The 21,727-nt window shown below is 40.7% G+C and overlaps 1 protein-coding gene across 6 annotated transcripts in view; it reads left to right on the forward strand.

Moving 5' to 3' along the window:
• Positions 1–224: 224 nt before the first annotated feature.
• The window catches only part of LOC126852399 (gamma-aminobutyric acid type B receptor subunit 2), a 33,227-nt gene continuing 11,724 nt past the window's right edge, over positions 225–21,727 (forward strand). For 2 of the 6 annotated variants that reach the window (XM_050597168.1, XM_050597173.1), the window contains exons 1-8: positions 323–1,229; positions 1,922–2,168; positions 9,274–10,303; positions 17,774–17,911; positions 18,112–18,279; positions 18,864–19,217; positions 19,739–19,972; positions 21,376–21,436. In XM_050597168.1, the coding sequence (XP_050453125.1) occupies positions 9,929–10,303; positions 17,774–17,911; positions 18,112–18,279; positions 18,864–19,217; positions 19,739–19,972; positions 21,376–21,436 (1,330 nt within the window). In that variant the 5' untranslated portion in view covers positions 323–1,229; positions 1,922–2,168; positions 9,274–9,928. Of the gene's footprint in view, positions 283–322; positions 1,230–1,921; positions 2,169–9,273; positions 10,304–17,773; positions 17,912–18,111; positions 18,280–18,863; positions 19,218–19,738; positions 19,973–21,375; positions 21,437–21,727 lie in introns of those variants that run through there. The other 4 variants (XM_050597169.1, XM_050597170.1, XM_050597172.1 and 1 more) reach the window with 4 other exon arrangements.

Here is a 21,727-nt window from a genome sequence, read left to right on the forward strand (position 1 = left end):
ACACTCGTGTGCACTCGGCTAATGTTTTCGAACGTACCGTCGGCAGGAAGGGATTCTCGATCCTACCGTAGAAAGGAAGAAAAGGATGACAGGATGACCGCGTTGGAGCGGGGATATATATATATAGGAGGGATAAACGAAGCGCCCCTTCGCGGCGAACGAGGGAGAAGGGTAGCTAGGATAACGGGGCGGTACAATGAGGGGTGTAGTCGCGAGCGAGTCGCGGGCAAAGAGGGAAGAAACGTGGTAGGATATATAGTTAAAGCAGAATACGGAGGAAGGGTGGTAGGTAGGCAAAGAGAGTTGCCAGGGGAAGGGATAGCCGCGGCGCGAGTTCGGTGAGCCCGCAGTTCTCAGGGTGGCTGGTGGCTCGTCAGTTCGGTGGACGACCGTGCGAGAGCGCCGTCGTGGCGGCGTGATCGATCTCTTATCGCTCTCTCCGCGGCGGCATTCGCGCGCCCGCATAGCACCCGATAAGCGCGGTGGAGGACACCGCGGTGTGAAAACTTCTCTAGAAGCGAGACAGAGAAAGAAAGAGAGAAAGAAAGAAAGGTGGTGCGCGCGAAGGGCGTCACACAGATCGTTGTCGTCGTGACGATGACGTCGCACCGCCGACCGGCGGTGATCGCCGCGATGTCGCCAGCAAACGAGTAGTAAAGCCGCGTTATAAGCGCGACGAGAAACGAGACGCCGCCAGCGAGTGGCTTGAACGCGGCCTTCCTTTCGATGGCGCGTGGACGCGGCGACGGCGGGGAAACCCCTATCGACCCTATCCGGCGGCTGGTTAACCTTGCGGCCTGTCTCTAGACGTTCCGTCTATACGGCTACGTGGTGTGTCTCGGTCGCTCGTTCGTTCGTTCTTGCTTGCTTGCTTGCTTGCTTGCTTGCTTGCTTGCTTCGTTCTCCGTTCGTATTCCGTTCGTTTTCAAGATTTGTGCGTTCAATCGCGCGACCGGGTCGTTTCTCCCCCTCTTTTCTCCTGCGGACCTTGATCTACGTTGAACGCGTCTAACCCGGTCAATCACCCGTTCTTTGGCACGCGCGACTCGTCGGGCTTGTGCCTGTCAGCTGGCTAGCGGTCGACAGCGGCGGTCGGTGGTGTCGCGGTCGAATCCGTCGAGTGCCGATCATGCCTGGTTTGAGCGTTGAGTCTCGACCACCGTGTGTGTCCTCACGGGAGAAGTGAAGCGAAGTGTCGTCGAGTCTGCTACGCTTCAGCTTGGCAGCAGGTGTGTATCGCGGCATTGTGCCTTCGCGTATACGCGATGAGGGAAATCGTATGCTCGCTAAGAGAGCATCGTATTAATTATCGTCGCACAAAGAGAACGTTATTTTTCCTTGTCAATTGGGTTAACGTGTGACATATATATATATATATATATATATATATATATATCTTTCTCTTTCTCTCTCTCTCTCTCTCTCTCTCTCTCTTTTTCTCTTTCTTTCCCTCTCTCCCACCCCCGTCCCTCCCTGGCATGCCGAGGCATGCCTTCTCCATCGGCTGAAGGGGAGGAGGCATAAGATTACATTCCGCGCTAGGTCCCGCGAGGATCCCGAGGAGGCGCGCGATGATTGGTCGACGTGGTCGGCACGAATCGTAATTAATTTCCCCGCTGCTCGGGGAATTACTGTTGGTCGGTTGCCGATATTAGGCGGTCAAAGGTCAACACGAGAGAGAGAGATAGAGTGAGAGTGAGAGAGAGATGGGGGGGGAGGGGTGAGAGAGAGAGAGAGAGAGAGAAAGGAACAGAGGAGGAGCAAGGGGGAGGGGGGAAAGAGAGGAGAAAAAAATCGGTCCGGGGGAAGTGAGTGGATCATAAGACGGGGATGGTATATATGCGGCGAACGATCTTTTCCCCTTGTGTCACGCGTGTTCGACGACGCTATCGACGTAATCAGTTAATTTCCGGGCGTTAAGCGGTTTCAGTCGGCCGGTCGGCCCGGTGAAATTGGCGATATTCGGGGATGACAGCGCGCGAGATATGCAATATATGACAATTCGGCATCAAGTGAAGGATGATCGCTCGCAAGTGCTGTATCCGCGAGATCAATTTCTTCCTTACTGAGGACTGCGAAGGCATTTCGTGCCTCCATGGCTATTGCAGGATCCGAGCGGCACGTGAAAGCACAAGAAGAGGAATCAAGAACGATTACCGATCGATACGGTAAGTTTTAGTCTGCGGTAGACTTTTAGACTTTATCATTGTCGCGTGCTAGAGAGAGAGAGAGAGAGAGATTGGAATTTCGCTTTAAATTCGATAAGAGCGATTATTCGAAATTATATATCCGATTTACAGCCATTACCGCCATTGCGTTGAAACTTTGAGATCTTCAATCTTGATAAATTTGAGAAGTGGAAAAAGATTTTAAAGTCGGAAAATTGCATTTCTAGATTTATTACCGTTGTATAAATGCCTGAGAATATATTATAATTGCGCGGAATAAGAGTCTGCTTTCTTGAGAAAATTTGACGCTGCTTTATAATTGTAACAATAAAGGCGTAAAATTTGATTTCACGTATACATATCCGAAAGAGTAAAGCGTTTAAAACCGTAATTCAGTTTTGCGGTCGTTGATCTCACTCACATGCGTGCGGGCGCAAAGCCCTAATATTTACTTTAATTGTATTACAATTAATCCAATTTTGCATTATTGCTATCTCACGACATGATATAGCGGTGCAATATAATACAATAATCGGAATACATATCGATAATGCAAATGTAGAGGCTTCGCGCGATGCGAACGATTGCAAGGATCGCGGATGTAGCTTCGTTGAAATGTTTTATTAAATTTCATAGCACCAGTCAGCCTTCGCTGATGATCGATAGTTAAAGCGAGCTCTACTGTGACCGCGTACCGGCGACAAATGAAAAATAAATGTGTCGTCCTTTAGGCGAATACTCGCGATCAAAGGTGAGGCGTATATACAGAGAAAGCGGTCTATTTTTCGCCAGAGAGTTAATTAGAGAGACGCGCGCGCGTACACGTTTTCAATTCTATCTGTTTAATCTATCTAATTACTCCATGACGAAACGTAATGAAATTATGAATGAATTAAGTAGCGCTACGACAGAGCGTTCCATGCCGCTTTAATTAAGTCGCGTGACGCGCGTAAGTCGCTGTATGAGAGTTAAGCCACACATAGCCACCACCGCTTCCTTGAAAAAGGAGGGAAGAGGAAACTTTTGATTATCGAGAGGAGAGGTGAAATTTGCAAAATTAAATCACGCTTATTTATCCACGACAATTTTCGTATTCTCTCGTAAAATATAATTTTATATTCGATGGAATATTTTTTTAAACGATGCCATATGGCGCGCGGATGGATCTTTAATATTCACAGATTATTATATCTTAATATCTCTTTCTCTATTTCTTTTTTCCTTTAATCTTTCGTTGAATTCATTTCGCGCGACGAGAAAATCCCAATCGAGATTTCACGGTTACGCGATTCCGCTGACTTTCATGAAAGCGTTACCCCGTGTATATAATATACTGGAGAAGAGAAATCGAAGAGCGAACAATCGCGGCTTCGATGCGCCAAGTAGTTTGACAAGTGTATTACCGCTCGCGATAAGTCGCAGAAATCGAGATTGCCCCGGAGCTATTCTCTCACTCTCCGAGAGAGAGAGAGAGAACCGGTACATGAATGCCCATTGTCCGCGATATCTATCTTACAAACGATCACGTCGACGACGATCATTCAATGCTGCCCCAACTCTTAAACCCCTACTCGATCATGGACGTACTTTCCCTCCATTTGCGACGGGCAAACGCATAGCTTTTAAAATTATGGTTTTTTTTTATCGGTGTTATCTTTTCCTTTTCTCTCTCTCTCTCTCTCTCTCTCTCTCAATTAATCTATATTTTGATCTACGTCCTGAATGTGGATTCTGTCCATCTATCAAGACTGATAGATTGTAAATAATTTATTTTCAACAGCTATGTCTTAATAAACGCGAGAGAAAAAAAAAATGCTATACAACATGCTTGAAATTTACGAGCCATAAGGGCTAAAGATATCGTTTGTATATTTGGCGATAGTCGCGTCCGTAGAAAAATTCTCGGGGAGATTTCCGACGATTCTGCGTGTCTCTCGCACACAGAGAAACTATTTGAGAAGTGAATAGAAATTGTTCTTCCTACAAATAGAAGCTTAGGGCTCAGGAAGTTACAGAGCGATGCGAGGGGTTAAAGCGAGCGACGCTAAGCTAAACGTTGACGCGCATGACTGGGGCTGGCACACTGATGTGTGAGTGAAAAGAGCGTCGCCGCGCAGCACTTGGTCAATTTTTTACAGTTCTCGTGTCCCCGAATTTGTTTTTGGGATCGATAGAAGGGAGAGAGCATCGTCGGAGGAGCAGTTATCTCGGTAGATACTTGCAGACCTACTTCCGAGATCTAAAGAGTGGGAGGGAAAAGAGTGGTCGGCGCCGCGGCCACGCTCTTTTCTCGAAGAAAACAAGTTCTCTGAAAGGCGATGACCGAAGCGCGATCGCGCTTGAAAAATTGACAAACTGCGCCGTGACTCTGTTCGCCACCATTTTTCAACTTCACCCTTCCTTTCCTCCAATCCCCCTACAATTTAACAACTAGCTAGTTTTATTTTTGACAGTTTTGCTATTCGATATTGATTTGAAAGTCGCGAAACGCGAATAGTGCGCGGTCGTGGCGACTGCTTCAACGAGATTAATTATTTAGGGACAATCGGTTCTCTCGCAGGCAATTTATACTTCCCATAGGGCCGCAGAGCCCTGCGATATGCATGCGGAGTATAAAATGTACAGTATCAAAATCGAAACGGAGGTATATATATATACATAATTTTTCTTTAATACAATCACAATATATCAAAGTTTGTACAAAAATTTCTAAAATACACGCGTATATATGCGGTTAGTGATTCTCGAATTTCTGAAATTAAAAAGTTGCATTGCGCTTATTTAAAAAAAAAAATGCCGCTTTAAATTTATATAGTTATATGAATATTCTCTTCCGTTTTATTTGCGAATACGTGAGGAACGTGCGGTAAAAATTTCGACGTTTTACAGAGTCGAGTTTCGTGCACGCAGAAATTCTTTGACTTTTTTTTCGTTTTTAGCGATATTGCAACGGCAAAATCACGTTTTATCGAAACGTCATCGTGTTCGAAATTTTCGTCGAATATAATACGCGCACGCGGGGCAAAGCGTTTCGCGTGCGAGAGGGATGCGGATACGGGGCCTCCCTCCTTCTCTCTCTCTCTCTCCTTCCCTCCCACCTTCCCGAGTATCTAAACTCGTTCGCGTTCGATATCGCGACAGCGGTAATAAATACCGTCGAGGTAAATTGCGAAAATGATATTCCTCTTCCCGCCTGGCGGCGAGCACTTTCCCATTATCGAAGCTGAAAAGGTGGCTAAAAGTGTTTGTGTGTGTGTGTGTGCCTTGAAGATCCTCGGCACGACAGTGGCACCTTCGCCGAGGGCTATATTCTCGGTTAAAGTGGCTGCGCGCGCGCTGGAGAAGATTTCTCCTGGAGAAACAATGCGACGCGACGGAGAATTGAGCTAACAAATTCCCCTCCTATTCTCCGGGTGAAAACGGTGGAAACAGTTTGAATTGCCATGCGAGAAAACGAAGAAAGAAAAATTACTTGGAACGAGAAATAATCGTTGTCGGCGCGAGATAAAAATAGCCCTTGCCGAGAGAAACGGGACGTTTTTCTTAGAAAAAAAAAAAAAAAAGAAGAAAGTCGAGACATAACGAGGGGAATGTGTAACGTGACGAATGTTGTGGAGAAAAAAATTCGAGCGAAATTGTCTCTGGTTTTTACGTAGCGAAAAAAAAAAACGCGCCGCGTTTTTTGTTTCCGCACACGCGACACAGAACAATGTCCTTTATCGTCTCGGGGCAACTCCGAAGGCTCTCTTTCCGGTATTTCGCGACCGGAAATTGAACATGACCGTTTACGACTATGTAATAATTGGCTTCGTACCGGACCACTTAAACAGTAATTGTAGGTCATCTCGGCAAGATACTTGGCACGACACAATATCGCGCTTCCTCTCTCTCCGTCTCTCTCTCTCTCTCTCTCTCTCTCTCTCTTTTCATATAGAGTGCCGCTGAAGCCACCGGTCGAGATTGTTGACAATGAGACTGGAAAATGACTCTCTCGAACGAATCTATTGAGCGTTAAATACCGCCGAATAACGATTTGCTCGTGAAACGCGAATGGCCCGAGCAATACGCGATTAAAAATGTATCGCCGTTACATTTAACCTTTATAGGAGAGAGAGAGAGAGAGAGAGACTTTATAATGACCCACTCTCACGCCATTCTATTTCCTTCATTCGATATTCTCTTGAATCAACAGATTTAATCCGACTTCGATATAACTGACGTAATGAATTCTCTCGCGAAAATTCTTCTGGTCACATGATTAATGTAATTGCATAATCGTTTTAATAGTAGAAGTTTTCTTCGAAGAGTCTTGAGGCAACGAGCGAACAAGATGTTGAATTATTTCGAGGCTACTTCCGCCTTGTTAATACCGACAAAGTCGGTAACGTTTGAATGGATTGGAGAAGCAACTTACTTTCAATTCTGTATTAAGATTGCTCGCGGAGCAAAATCTGGCCGGAATTCTGATTAGATCCTTGCCCGGAAAGTTTAAATTTCATTGCGCATTATTGCAGAAACTCCGAACGGACATTGCTTTAGGCAAAAAATGCTTTAATAAACGTCGCGTTAAAATTCTACATCCCGTTAAAACGATCGACATTTCTAAAAAGTAGCAAGTCAACTGGGAATGCATCGATCGTCATTTCAAGTACTTCACGAGGTCGTTCTACGAACCATCGTTCTTTATGCAACGGCCAATCGCGACTACGCGATCGAAGCATGATTCAAATTTTATACTAGTTCTAATTTTGCGGAAGGTTTTATTCGCTTGAAATGATTTTTTCTTTTTATTTTACTCATTATAAAAAGATGTAATAGAGAAACAAGCCTTGATTTTTAAATGTTAAATTATTTAGGAATGATAAGCAATAGACTCTCTCTCTCCTTCTCCATTAAAAATTGCAAATAAGAATTGGAATAAGTCACTTTGAAATGATTGGTACAATTCTCTCTCTCTCTCTCTCTCTCTCTCTCTTTGTCTGTTTGTCTGTCTAGTTTCGCTAGGGTTAAAATTATTGTGTAGCGGTGTAACTTTGAAATATCGCCGAGTGAAACGGTTATTTCGTTAACGTTGCCACGCGACCCACCTAACTTATCAGATTCAACATAGTTTTGAAGAAAGTTTTGTACGCATACACTCTTTCGCGGTTCTCCTTGTAACGCATACATTCTTACGGAAGTTTTTCATCCAAATTTAACGTACAGTCTCTCACAAATGTTTATCAAGTGCACGCAAAGTTTGTCCGCCGGATAACAAAAGCCGGCAACTGAAAAAAAAGTAAAGTGCCGAGAAATTATCTTCGAGGAAAACTTGGAGATATCCAGCTTCCCAAAGTTGAACAGTCATGTTAAAAGTAAGAAGGTATATCCGTGTGTAAATTTAGTAGAGCGAATCGCGTCCACAGCTGTTGACTCTTTCTACTATTTTTCTACCTCCCTCCCTCCCTCCCTCCCTCCCTCTTCTCCTCGATGTCTTCGCCTCTTGTTCTTTTATTTTTTCCCCGGCGCCGATGCCCATAAAAAAGTTTTTAACCGCGACCTCCACCGTTTCCATCTTACTTCTCAATTATTAACAACAGTGAAACTTTTCTGCTTTTCGAGCATAATTTATCTTGTAGATGTATCGCATTGGCGGATCTATTTCACACATTTTCAAAATACTACGATTAGCTTTTTCTATCTCTTTCTCTTTCTCTCTGTTTTCTGCTTCCTTCTTTCTCAACAGTATCAACTTCGAATCCATCATTATGAATAGATTTCTAAATCATTAACATTCGTACAATTTTATTCGTTTCGAACAATATCATCAATCCTCTTCACTCTAAGTCGGTCTTTTCCATTTTAATTTCGCTGTCATCCTCGCTTCATCCCTTGCGTCGTCCAACAATCCCGCAAAATGATTGTACGACGGTGTCGTTGAATCCCGATAAAGTATAATAATAGCGCGACATCATTAATTAGCTCATGGAACAGCTTTATGTTTACGGTAACTGTGACTGAAATATATATTCTATTTGATATATATATATATATATATATATATATATATATATATATATATACTAGATTCTTTTTTCTCGTGCGGAGAACAATAAAAAATTATTTTTTATCGAGAGGAGGAGGAGGAGGAGGGGAGGGAGGGAACGGCGCATTTTTCGTCTCTCGCGCTCGCTGCTGGCGCTAACGCAAATAGATTTATTTGATTCAATCTCCCCCGCGGATAGGAAATGTTTTCTCGCCCGTTTCCAGAAAAAAAGAAACTCTTTTGCATTATCGGAAACGTGCGCGCGTTAAATCCACCGCGTTTAAATCCCAAAAATATAAGATTATTTTTGAAGGATCGCTCGCGAATCAGTACGCCCACAATAATGGCGGAAAGTGGACCAGGTCGGAGCCGATAAGTTAACGGTACGGACAATGTAAAGCGGTCTCATCTCTTTGCCCGGCTCGATAGGCGCCTCGGATTCTCGGATTAAACTTTAGATAGAATCTTCAACTTTATTTATCTTACTTTGATAACGCGCGAGAGGGTGGTGGGATCGCGCGTCCTTAAACACTTCATCCTCTCTCGAGTGAGGATGACGCTAAACGAGATAAAGTTTTAATTTTGGATATGACGTTATGGCAGAAGCGTCAATGGGTCAATACGTATCGTGACAACGAGAATAATTCGGCTTATCTTGGAAGGTGATCATTTCTACAATAAGCGATTTTAAACGAATAATCGCGATAAACTTGTATCGCCTTCGCATTCGCATCTGTTTCTTTTATTTTTCAGTAAATATATACATGAGGAAGAAAAGAACGATCGTCGAAAGTAATCGTCGTCAGATCAACGATTGTACTTTGCGGATAAGAGATTTGCCGAGACTCCAATTTCTCATTAATCTCATTATTCTTCATTAACCTTGTTTTCTCTTCATTAATCTTCATTAACACTCCGGGAAGCTGCTACCAACTCCTCCACTTGTCGGAAATAGGCGAGACAATGAAAAAAAACTGATACCATTCTTGATTATTACTCGACGCTTTCGTCTCGTGTCACGAGACTCTCGCTCTAATCTGGCAAAACAAAAATAACCAGTTGACTCGGGTCTGTTTGCAGATGCAACCAGGGGATGCCAGTTGCGGCGACGATGAAACACGAGCGACGTTAAAGTGCAATCGTCTGGAATGAAGCATTGGAGATAAAGGCCTCCGAGTATTATCAAGGCGCGACATTTATGACGACATCTCGCCTCGTTGTAGAGCACGAAACTCGAACAGGCGAATAAAAAAAAAAAAAAAACGCCTCCTCTGCGACATGCCCTTTGCGAAATATCGACAATTTCCGTTGCTGCCATATCGGAGTGCACAAAGCCCTGCTGCTGTGACGATTCCTTTACTCAATCAACCATCTCCATTAAATTCGTTGAAACACGTTAGAGACGTGTTCGAATATTTTTTTGGAATTTTCCGTCGTCACGTTTCTATATCATAATTATCGCCAGTTACCTTGGTAAATAATTATGCCTCGACGTCGGCCTCGTTGATCGGCGCGAGATGATGCAACGCTCGTTACTCGGAGAGCGATCGTTGTCTGCAAATCGATCGCAAGTCTGCGGAGAATCACATCCACATTTACTTGCGGTGTGTGGTGCCTCGTCATGAGAGCGGAAGTTGGTGGACGAGCGGCGACGAGCGTCGCGCGGGGCTTATCGTCAGCGGGCTTACGGCTAGTGACCCGGAAGAGCGCGAGATGAAAGTGCGCACGTCGCGAGATGTCATCGGAATTGAATCGGATGAAGAGAACAGACGGGATGGGAACGGCCGGAAAAATTCCCGTGACGGCGGCGACGGCGACGACGTTCGGCGACAGGGCGAGCCGTTCGCTAGCGCTCTTGGCCGTGGTCGTCTGGTGTTCCTGCTGGCTCCTGCTGATTGGCGAATGCGCCGGCCAGAAGCCCATCAATCTCGGCGGCAACAAGAAGCGCGATGTCTACATCGCCGGCTTCTTCCCGTATGGCAACCACGTGCCGGAAGGTCACATCGGGCGCGGCGTCATGCCCGCGGTTAAGCTCGCCGTGGAGCACATCAACGAACATGCGACCATACTCAGGGATTATCGGCTGCACATGTGGTGGAACGACACGGAGGTGAGTTATCCGGAGAATAGATAAATACGAGGGATGTTTGAAAAACTCTGTCGATTGACGTGGAGAGCAATTTTTTTCACGCAGGTGGAATTTTCTTTACTTCTCGAGAGATGTAATTGCTTTTGAGAACGACACGGTTGGAGCAATGATGCCGCGATACAATCCTTCTTATATAATTATCTTCTATAAGCTGGCTTATATCCAGATTCGTAGAGATGCTATACCTTTCGTTGCTATGACTTTTTTTTATTTCTACAGGAAAAAAAATCTCTTGGACAAATTTTCAAATTTTAGAAAATAAAGGTGAAACATTTACTATTATTTTGGCTTTAATTTTTTATTTTAAATCGTATTCTTTTCACGAATTTAATTACACGGAGTTCAAGATTTTTAAAAGCACTCTTGACACCTTGATTACCTCGACAAGTTGGTAAATAAAAATTATTCGATAGAAAGATTATGTGATAATGTGACGTATGTACATATTTACCCTAAATATAGCAAATTAAGATGCTGTAAGAATTAAAGCATCATCTCTCGACTACATGCCGAGTCACGAATTTTTTAAACATTCTTTCATACTTTAGCAATTTATACAAAAGTATCTAATTAGTTAAAATCTTAAATTCAAATTCTTTTCTTCTTTTCCGCTTTTTTTAATATGATGGGAATATTTGTGCCTTTTTTTAAACACAGTATCGCATCACTCTTTCCTTTTTATCTCGCTTTTTTTTCTTTAATTATTTCTCTTCTCGTGTCGAGGATGGATTCTTGTTCTTCTCGAAGATGAATTCGTTATCTGATTAATCCCGATATTTCGTATCAGTGTTCGATTATACTTTGCTCAATCTCGCTCAATAGATTGGGATCGATGATTGACGCGAATTTTTTGAGACTTTTCGTGACTTTATTTTCCTTACCTTTTTTTTTTCTTTTTTTGAAATATAGAAGGTTAATAGGTAGTAGGATAGAGGACTGACAAATACAATTTGGGGAAAAGAGTAGTCGTGGAACCTCTGCTACTAAATAGCTAATGATGATATTTAATAGTGGCCATCCGGAGGGATACTCGAGGTCACTATAGAGACTCGGTTTACCTCGCCGTCTAACTGAAATAAAATAACGTCGTCGATCGAAAATTAATAAATTATGAACTCACTTGGACGTTTATTTCTTCTTTCATCATTCTCTAGATATATATTTCTGAAATCTGCTTGAAAATAATACTTAATCAGATTTTCTAAAGATTTCTCACATGATTTTTATATACATATTTTGCCACATTTTATGTTGCTTTTCCAGATTAAAACAAGCATTAAATTTTAAAAGCTTGAAAAAAGAAGGTGATTATAAAAAAACTTTTGTTTTACTAACTTACAAACTTTCAATATCAAAAAAAATGTCTTTAACGGTATTTCCATTTGTAATTTAATATATGAGGATGAAGTAAAAAAAAATAAAAAATTTAGTTAGACTATAAGAATTTTTATGTAAATTTAATTTTTTTAAGAGAAAATTTTGTAAAAATTCTTTCCAAGTTAATTTATTGATAATATTAATATTAAAAGTATCGCATAGAAATCAATAATTACAATTGCAATAAACATTTCAAGAAATGAAAATTACCACATAATACTGTCAACATATATATAAAAATATAAATATATTGTTACGTCGTGATCGATCGCGTTGATCGATCTGAAGCGAGCTCGTAGAAGAAGATTGTGGATCGTCTCCAAGAGCGTTATCATGAAATGTTGACAAATAACGGCAGACGAGAGGTTTTGAATAGCTGTCAAGTGATGCGGTCGTGTTTTGGACAGCTTCGTCTTTTACGTTTGGATATCGTTATATTACATTATCGTGTTATTGTTCTAAGAAAGTTATTTTTCTTCTTTAGACGAATCTACTATTATTTGTTCGGACGTGACGCGATTTGCGAGTAAGAAACGGTTGCATTCGCGCGCGCTTCGATTTATCTCGACCCGACGGACGTAACGATATATTGTAGAGTAATATTAATTTATAATAAATTTCTTAATAAATATAACAAAACACTTTGAATTAAACCTAAATATCACCTTTTTTTCTGTCTATATAAAAGTCTCTTAAAAATATGTATGATTAAAGTGTCATAAACTAAATATAACTAAATTATAGCTAGATGGAATTTTTATATATTAGTGGAGAAGTCCCTTTGGAAATAACGTAACGTAACGTAATATAACAAAACTATGTTTGGCGCGAGCCGACTAATGCTGCCGAGGGACCCAACATATTCTATCGGTACACGTAAAACCCACATATGCTCGTGTATCCGAATAGTCGTGCAGTACTGAAAAGAGCAGAACATAATCCATCGATGAATACGCAGGCTTTTACAGAAAGAAAGACACATGCCACCATAAAAACAATATATATATATATATATATATATATATATATATATATATATTTATGTATGTATGTATGTATGCCTTTTTATTCAACTCATCGATTTGTTCAAATCAATTCATAATTTATAATTCCAATAATAATATACAAATCTTTTCATATTTTATATTCTGAAAATATTTTGATATGCATATATTATATCTGCATAAAGGTAATATAGAAATAACATCAAACTTTACCATATGAAAATACAATCTGAAATTTGGGTCAAGAAATATGAATCAGTTTTTATCGATGAAAAACTTGTATGAGAGAAATGAAATGAATATGAAAAGATGGAAAATTTATAGAAAATATTGAATTATATTAGACAAGAAATTTGATATATTCATGAACAAAAAACATGATTCTATTAAATCCGCGATCCTTTTATGTGTATGGATGTGTAATGTGTATGTATGTATAAAGTTTTATCGCAGACTTTTTAAGCAGGTATATTAAATCTGATTTGCATAGATTGCTACACGAAAAGAGGTAACCCGATATTAGCGTTATTATGTTTTGAAAAGTTATTTTGCTACGTTATTATTATCACGCGGTAGCATCTCTCGACGTCAGGTGCATAAAAATAGCGACAGGCCATGTACGCGACCATGCTCATGTTATTATCTGTCGTTAAGCGCTCCTCTTTTCTGGAAAAATTCACGTCTCGGATTTCGCCATAAAATTAAAATTTTTTCAGAGAATAATAGTGCGCAGCGCGCAATGGGAGCGAGAAATTCACATACAATGAAATTCTTTATCATATTTTTTTAATAAGTTTGTTAAAACAAAGTGAGTTAAAACATGTTATTCGTTAATCACATTACATTTCTCTTTCTTTTGTCTACGCTAAGATGTAATAAAGCTGAATCTGTTTATAATATTTACTTGTTTGATTTTAATTAATTAGGTAATCATATATTAATCTTTTGTTCATTTAATATAAATGGTATCGATTTAAAATCGTTAAATATTCGAAAATTTTAAGATTTTAATTTTAAATGGCAGTATACATATTTATTTATAATATTTGAAGTATCGTTGTGCCATTTTATTAAAAAAAGGCTATACAAAGTGCGTATAACTCGGTTAATTACTGATAAAACTTTTGTTGATATTGCCTTTTTCGTGCATCACTTTGATGCATTAAAATACACTCGAAACCACTAAATGTATCAAAGTTATATCGCAATTTCGCTCATTCCGATTCTTCGTATATTACAGCCGCGTCAAAATGACCTCTATTCGAAATAATGGTGACAGGATCGCGCGAACACGATATATACGTTTTTCTCTATCTATGGCGGGTCGAGAATTAAATTCGCAGCGAAATCACACAGCAGCGAGCAAAATTCGTCGCGCAGATGCGATGCATTTGGATCTGTCGAATATTTGACGGGTGAGCGCATTGTCTCCCGAGAGAGAAAGAGAGAGAGAGAGAGAGAGAGAGAGAGAGAATCGCGAAGCTTTGCCTTTGCCAGCCGTCGCAACGCGATGTTGCGCATCGCATCGGTCGATACATCGAGGCAGCAACCGCCACTTGTATCTCAATTTCCGCTGAATTAGGAGCTATCGACGCGGGACGATTTATCGCGTTGTTTACCGTCACCGCGATGGCTGCGATCGCCGCAAATTCCGCGGGGATTTTATCGCGACTCTCTCGATCCTTCGAGAAAGCACGCGCGACGGAGAGAATCGGACGAATCTCGAGCGCGAAATTGCGCGTGTATGCAGATCTTTTCTTGAAAAAAAAAAGGACTTTAAATATCGAGGCTTTTCGAAGTTTGTATGCGACGTCTATACGCGTATGTATATCGAGAGACGCCTCCAAGTCTCGCTCCCTATGTAGACGTACGGAAATTGCAGAGAAAACTTGCACAAGGAGTGTACACCGAGTCAAGGATACGCGACCGCGACAGCAACTTCGAGGGAGAAACTTTACGTTTACCTTTATATGTACATACATAGCGTCTGACACTGCGTGTACGCGACATCCCACATACGAAGTCGCGCGAATCGCGCGAGCTTGTGGAATTAGGTCTCCCTCTCTCGTCTGCATTCGAGGAAGACGTCGCGGATTCACACGCGCGCACTCGCGCGCCCTTTAAATTATGGATGGTAATGTATGCGAACGCGCACTGTGGGGCCGCGAGGTGCTTTTACTTATAAAAAACAATGCACGCGTGATTTGCTATAGTTCATACCGAGCCAAAACATGAATTACACTTTTCTCATTTCGCGAAACGAAAAGGATTTCCAAAGAGATCTTGACCAATATCCAGAGCACTTGTATTCTTTTTTTTATTTGTACAATTTTATTGTACAATTTTATTGCAAACGAAATATAATTCTTTTCATATCGAAATAATTGTATGCATTACATATATCACTCTCTCTCTCTCTCTCTCTCTCTCTCTCTCTCTCTCTCTCTCTCTTCCTCTCTGAAAAATGTACGAGTTATTATCGATTTAAAAAGACTACTACTTCTCTAGATTATATTGTATAAACTCTTTCGCAAAATCAGCAGCACGAATGGATCGCAAATATTAATCTGTTGGAAATTTTTAGATACGAAGCGTCCGCTGACCGGAATGAAGGAATGCAACAAAATTATACTCGACGTATTTTTCGATAAAACCAGACGTGCAGAGTGCGATGGACATATATTTAACTCGCTGGTCCATATATAGTCACGTATTATCCCCCCATTCCTCGCAATGGAAGATAAACAGTTGTGAAACGACACTTTTCTCTCTCTCTTCCCCTCTCCTTTCTACCTCCCTCTCTTTTTCTTTCTGTTTCAATATCAATTCATTTTTTCGTTTACTGAATCCGGAGAATTGGCGTCACGATTTATGACACGGTTTGCGTTCGGAAAAATGTGTCGAGACATCGGAACATCGAATTATGAGAGTCTAGACTTTCCCAAGGAAACTAATGACAAAAAGTAGAGTTGCTTGTAGTTGAAGACGGCGAGAGATTAATCGCTTCCGATTACTCGCCTGGAAAGAATATTGTGAAAGATTGTGTACGATCGCAAAGTATACATGCAGCCGCGAAGACAATCGTGTACTTTGAAATACACACCCAGCCAGTGTTGTTTTACGATAAATACGCGCGCACAGCCCATTCTTGTATTTTTCATTTCATGCCTTCTCTTTTTTTTTGTCCAGCCATACGCGCTATTGAACTTGATTAATTAATTCGATAGCGCGATCAAAGGGATGAGTGGTGAAGGAGGGCGGCGGGAGGGGGGGAGGGCAATGTTGTTCGAAATTAATTCTTCTCATTCTCACGCGAGAAGAAAATAGGCGTGCTTCACTTCCGAATGGGTGTTTTGTGACACGCAATCGTATGATTAGGAAATTGCCCGCCTCTGTGTGTGTGTGTGAATCGATATCACTTTTCTCGATTTAACCCACGGCAAGTCTGAGCACAAAAGGAGATACCTCCTTTTATCTCCGTAAAAGTGACAGATTATCCTGCTTACAATACCCCGTTGCAACAGATGTGGCAGCCCCATTCGACGTTCGTTGTTCAACGACGTTAAAGCGATGCGTTTTTCCTTATTTTCGTTGCATTTGAAACGGGAGATCTGCCTTACCTTTTTTCCTCTCTTCTCGCCGGCTTTTTTTCAAGTCTAGTACGGCGATCGTTAAATAGCGACTTATAATAAACTTATAAATAAAGAATTCTTTTTCGAGTTACGCGATTCTCTTTCATATTAACGTAATTTTCCGAGAATGGATTTTTATCTCTACTGTGATAACCAACCAATGTATCGGTAATCAATGTAAAACAGAAGGAACGTGCAATTGACGAACGGAATCGACTAGGTGGCGATAAAGATAATTTTAAAAAATTTCCGTGTTTAATAAATTAAAAATAACAATCAGCGCGCAATGAAATTGAGGGCAAAATGCAAGGATAATGTAGCGACGAGAGTGATTAAAAAAAAAAAATATTGTTTGAGCGAGAAAAAAAATTGTGCAATTTTTCTCTATTCTAAAGAATAATCTCGATGAAGAATGCAGAGAAATATTTCATATTCAAACTTCACCCATGATAAATTTAGTATCTCATATTCGGGAAAAAACACCATTTCGTTTCTGACCAATCTATAAATTCCTATTTTCATCTGTATAATTATATCTACATCTTGTATCTATTACATCTTGACGATACCAAAGAATGTCCATCGCAAAAATAACTCACAGCTCAAAAAAAGATCATTCTATTCCGTTCGTCATTCTGATATTTCGATCGCATGCATAAAGAGCACCAATATTCTATACTCTCATGTTAAATATTTATTTTTTCAGAAATTCAACTTTCGAGAACAGCTTTTCTTTCCTTCTGGAGGATATTTAAAATATCTTTTTTATTAAAAAAAAAAAGCCATTATTATCGTATCAATAATCGAAATTCCTTTTCACCTCGCGGTTTGCACACTTTTATTAATATTACCATTTTTATTCTTGGCGAGTTTTCGTGTTAATCTCTCGATAATTGAGAGGTGATGAAGCCGTACTTTCCGATAATATTCATTCCCTACCGATTTGACATAACTCTGTCTTTTGCTTTTTTCTACTTTCTGGCTGTACCCCAATACAAACACTTGTTGATTCTGCAAATATCAAAGAGAGTTTTCGATATAAGAAACAATCACTTTCCGTCTCGATGCAAATAAACTATGAAAACGAGTAAGTGAGGAAGTATATAGCACGCAAAGGTGCGCATGTTATTTTACAAATATATATATATATATATATATATATATATATATATATATATATAAGATTTAAATAATAAATATTACAATATTTAATTTATTAAATATATTTATTGAATTTTATTAAATTAAATTAAACATTTAGATAATAGATTGAATTTTTCCGTTAGTGAAAGTATTTTAAAGGAGACATTCTGGATGTCTTTAAAATTGTTTTAAGGTTTTAAATTCTTTTCTTCAAGATTATCCGTATTAATGCGAGAAAAGATTGAGAAAAGCAATAAATGACGTGTATGTTACAGTGTAGCGCCGCAGTCGGGATGAAAGCCTTTTTCGACATGATGCATAACGGGCCGCACAAGGTGATACTCTTCGGCGGCGCTTGCACCCAAGTCACGGACCCGATAGCGAAAGCTTCGAAACACTGGCGCCTTACGCAGGTAATGCAATGGTAAAATGTCGTCGTAAATATTCATGACGTATGCAAGAGAGTGTCTTGTTTCTATTCTCGCTTATTTGCATACACACACACACACACACACACACACACTTTCTGTAAACACAGAAAAGACATAAATGAGATTCTCAAGAGAGATGCGATTCTTCATCAACATTCGCTCTCTCCCTCTTATTGTTGCAGCTCAGCTATGCAGATACTCATCCTATGTTCACAACCAACAGCTTCCCGAATTTCTTCAGGGTCGTGCCGTCTGAAAACGCCCTGAACGCACCGCGAGTGGCGTTGTTGTTGCACTTCAATTGGACGCGGGTCGGCACGATTTATCAAAACGAGCCCAGATACGCACTGGTAAAATCAATCTTTTCAACACTTTTCCGCGATACAAAAGAGTCTGGTAATACATGGTCGAATTAAAAAAGAAAGAGGAAAAATTGAGAAAAATTTCCTTCTCTTTAAAATTGCAAACGTAATTAAATAAAGTTGGTAACTCGCCCCGGTTCTCTACGAGAGAGAGAAAGGGTCGATGATGTATCTTACGATAAATGGGAAATTTTTACGAAAAATTTCAAAACTCTTTCCTCGATAAAACTTTGTACGTATTAAATAATATAAGTAACAATTAAAAACGCTGAAGAGAAAAGAAAGAACAGCGAGTCTCAACAATTGAGAGTGATTCGGAAAACGAAATAGTTAATTAACGTTCTCCGTATTGCGCGCTCGCGGCTGATGTATATGCAAGCGTCTGTTTCATTTACATTATAAATGGAGATTCGTCGTCGCTGCAGCAGTTCGTTTCAACGAGCTAAACACGAGCGAAACGAACGCGCTCGCGCGTTACAGCACCCGTGATAAGCGTGATAATTTTCAATTTTGGTCAACGAAACAACGGTAACCCTCGCGCTTTTTTTTCTTGCGCTCTTTTCGTTTCGCAGGTGCACAATCGATTGGTGGCCGATTTGGACGAGAGCAAGATGGAGCTCGTGGAGACGTTGAGCTTCGCTACGGAAGTGAGGACGGCGCTCGAGAAGCTCAAGGAGAAGGATGTAAGAATCGTGCTGGGTAATTTCAACGAGGCGTGGGCCAGGCGAATATTCTGCGAGGCCTACAGATTCGGACTTTATGGTAGAAAGTATCAGTGGGTCATTATCGGCACTTACACCAGAGAGTGGTGGCTGCGTCCGGACGGCGGATGCGATCCCTCCGAGTTATCCGAGGCTCTCCACGGTGTCATCCTAACCGATCTGTTGCCGCTGACGACCGAGGAACAGCATACCACATCCGGAATCGTAAGCGAATGTATTATCGGTTGTCGCGAGCGCGAAGATCGCTTCGAAAAACCCATTATCTAAATTCGAAATAATAGAATTAAAAAATTAGATGTTTCTTTTATTTGTTTATTTTTTTTTCTTTTTCTTTTTCTTTTTCTTTCTCTTTTCTTCTTCTATAATATCTTTCAATCTCTCGAGCGACGGAATATTACGTTTTTCGCTACATAAGTAGATCGAATGCGATCTTGAAAGGATTACGGAAAAATCGACTCGAGATTGGCGGAAGAATCCGTAGATGGAGCGTAACCAAGCGATCAAGTTTCACGGTACATGTATCGAAAGCATAACCCGAGCGAATTGTCGAAAATTGCATTTAATCGCGCCCGAAAACGTATTGGAAAGGCCATATATGTACATATATATATATATATATAGTATACATAGTATATTATACACGCGCCTCTTTGAGATTTGTTAAACGCCTGTTGCGTCTTGATAATATGCATATTTCGATTCGCATTTTCTCTCTGATGCTGCAGACTCCGGATCAGTATCAAGTCGAGTACAACTCGAGGCGGGGTAGCGAGTACTCCAGGTTCCACGGATACACGTACGACGGTATCTGGACAATCGCCCTGGCCGTAAAGAATGTCGCGCGCAGAATACGGCACTTTCATCGTAACCAGACTATATCCGACTTTCGGTATAGGGACGTATTATGGGAGAAGCTCTTCCTCGATGCCCTCAGGAATACAAGCTTCGACGGTGTTACGGTAAGCTGGCCCTGCCTTGTTGTAATTTCGCGCACCAACATATCCCCACGAATCTCGTGTGTCCCGAATACGGACGCCATCGGGTAATGCCGTTTGACATAAAACTCTTGGCGCTAAAAACGGATTCTGTTACATACAGGATGTCTCTCTGTAACAGAGAAGCCGTAACAAGTTTTAATGATTTTTCGCAGAGATTAGATTTGATAAGCAATTTAGTATATATGGGTATATGTGGGTAGCAAACTATTATATTTTTCCGAGCCTATACAGTTGCAATTCTTTTCTAATCTATCGATTTTTCTAATTTATCGATAATACATATATATTTTGAAATTGTAACTCTTTAATTCATGTGATTTTATATATTTACATTAACATTCTGATCTTTTTTATAATTATCGAAAAACAATCGGAAAATAAACTATCGTAGAAATATTTCTTCCGAAACATTACCTCTCGCTTTAGCGACCCTTTTCGCGACAACTTCCGTATAGCTCGGAGCAAAATATTTCTCTCTCTCTTCGCGGTCGATTGATTCACGTCACTTAAGTTCCGAGTTGCTGTCTCTTGATATTCGTGTCGCGCGAATATGCGCGGAGGAAAACTTTACTGTTGTCGCACAATCGCCCTCGGGAGAAAAACTCGTTTAAAGGAACGGAGGGAAGAAAATGAAGACGTTTATAAAGAAAAGCAAAGATTGGAGGAGCGGGTCTTTCTACGCTCTCTCATTAGACGAGCGACAACAAGCCTTGCCTGCCTTGCGATCTCGCGGGTCTCGACAACTGTTGGCACTTTACGCCCGTCTTCTTTACGAGAGAGAGAGAGAGACGCGAAAGGAAAAGACCCTGGCGCCGGCGACTTGCGTTCTCCAAGCCATAATCAACACCGTGGCATTCGCGTGCTGCACTTGACCGTCTTTTCGCATCCGAGGGTCTCTCGAGTAGCGCGCATCATCTTTCTACGCGCGCCGCGACAGTAACGCTGTGAATTTAATGAGTCTTTCTTTCTCGCTTCTTTTTTTACATACGACGCAGTACATACTTGGCCACGGTCGAGCATGTTTTAGCGAAAAAGGGATATATACGTACGTACATATATACAATAACGGGCAGCAATAAATAAAGGGAGTGGGAGAAAGAACGAGACCGATTCTGGCGGTTGAACCGAATTGAAATTAAAACGAAATCAAAAACATGACAAACCACCGGGCGAGTTAGCGGGGCAAATTGGCATGAGTCGATGGCGTATCGGTGAAGAGCGGGCACTTCATGTTTTAAAATCCGATTCGCCCGTCCCATCGTCTGTGGTAGAGAACACTATTCTGTATGTATATATGAATGTCTACTACGTGTATATACATATATAATAACGCAAAATAGATGTGAGAAATGTTAAATTTGCAGGGACCGGTTCGCTTCTACGATAACGAAAGGAAAGCGTACATTCTTCTAAAACAATTTCAAAGTAAGTTACTCCACAAATAAATATTGGCGTAGGAATTTTAATAGTTACAAACTACCTACTTCAAGCTTTCTAAAACATTAGCCATAGCTCGATAATTATTGTAAGAAGGATTCAAAAGAGAGAAATTATATATATATATATATATATAAAACTTGTAACGACATTATTTTAAGCGAAATGTATAAGAGTTTTAGTTGGATTTTTGTTAAAAATTATTAATTGGATTAAGCTGTTTCAAATCAATAATGTACACATTATTGCACATATATTTAGTTTTTACAAATTTGCATG

This window comes from Cataglyphis hispanica, chromosome 10 (assembly GCF_021464435.1).
Source record: "Cataglyphis hispanica isolate Lineage 1 chromosome 10, ULB_Chis1_1.0, whole genome shotgun sequence".
NCBI lineage: Eukaryota > Metazoa > Arthropoda > Insecta > Hymenoptera > Formicidae > Cataglyphis > Cataglyphis hispanica.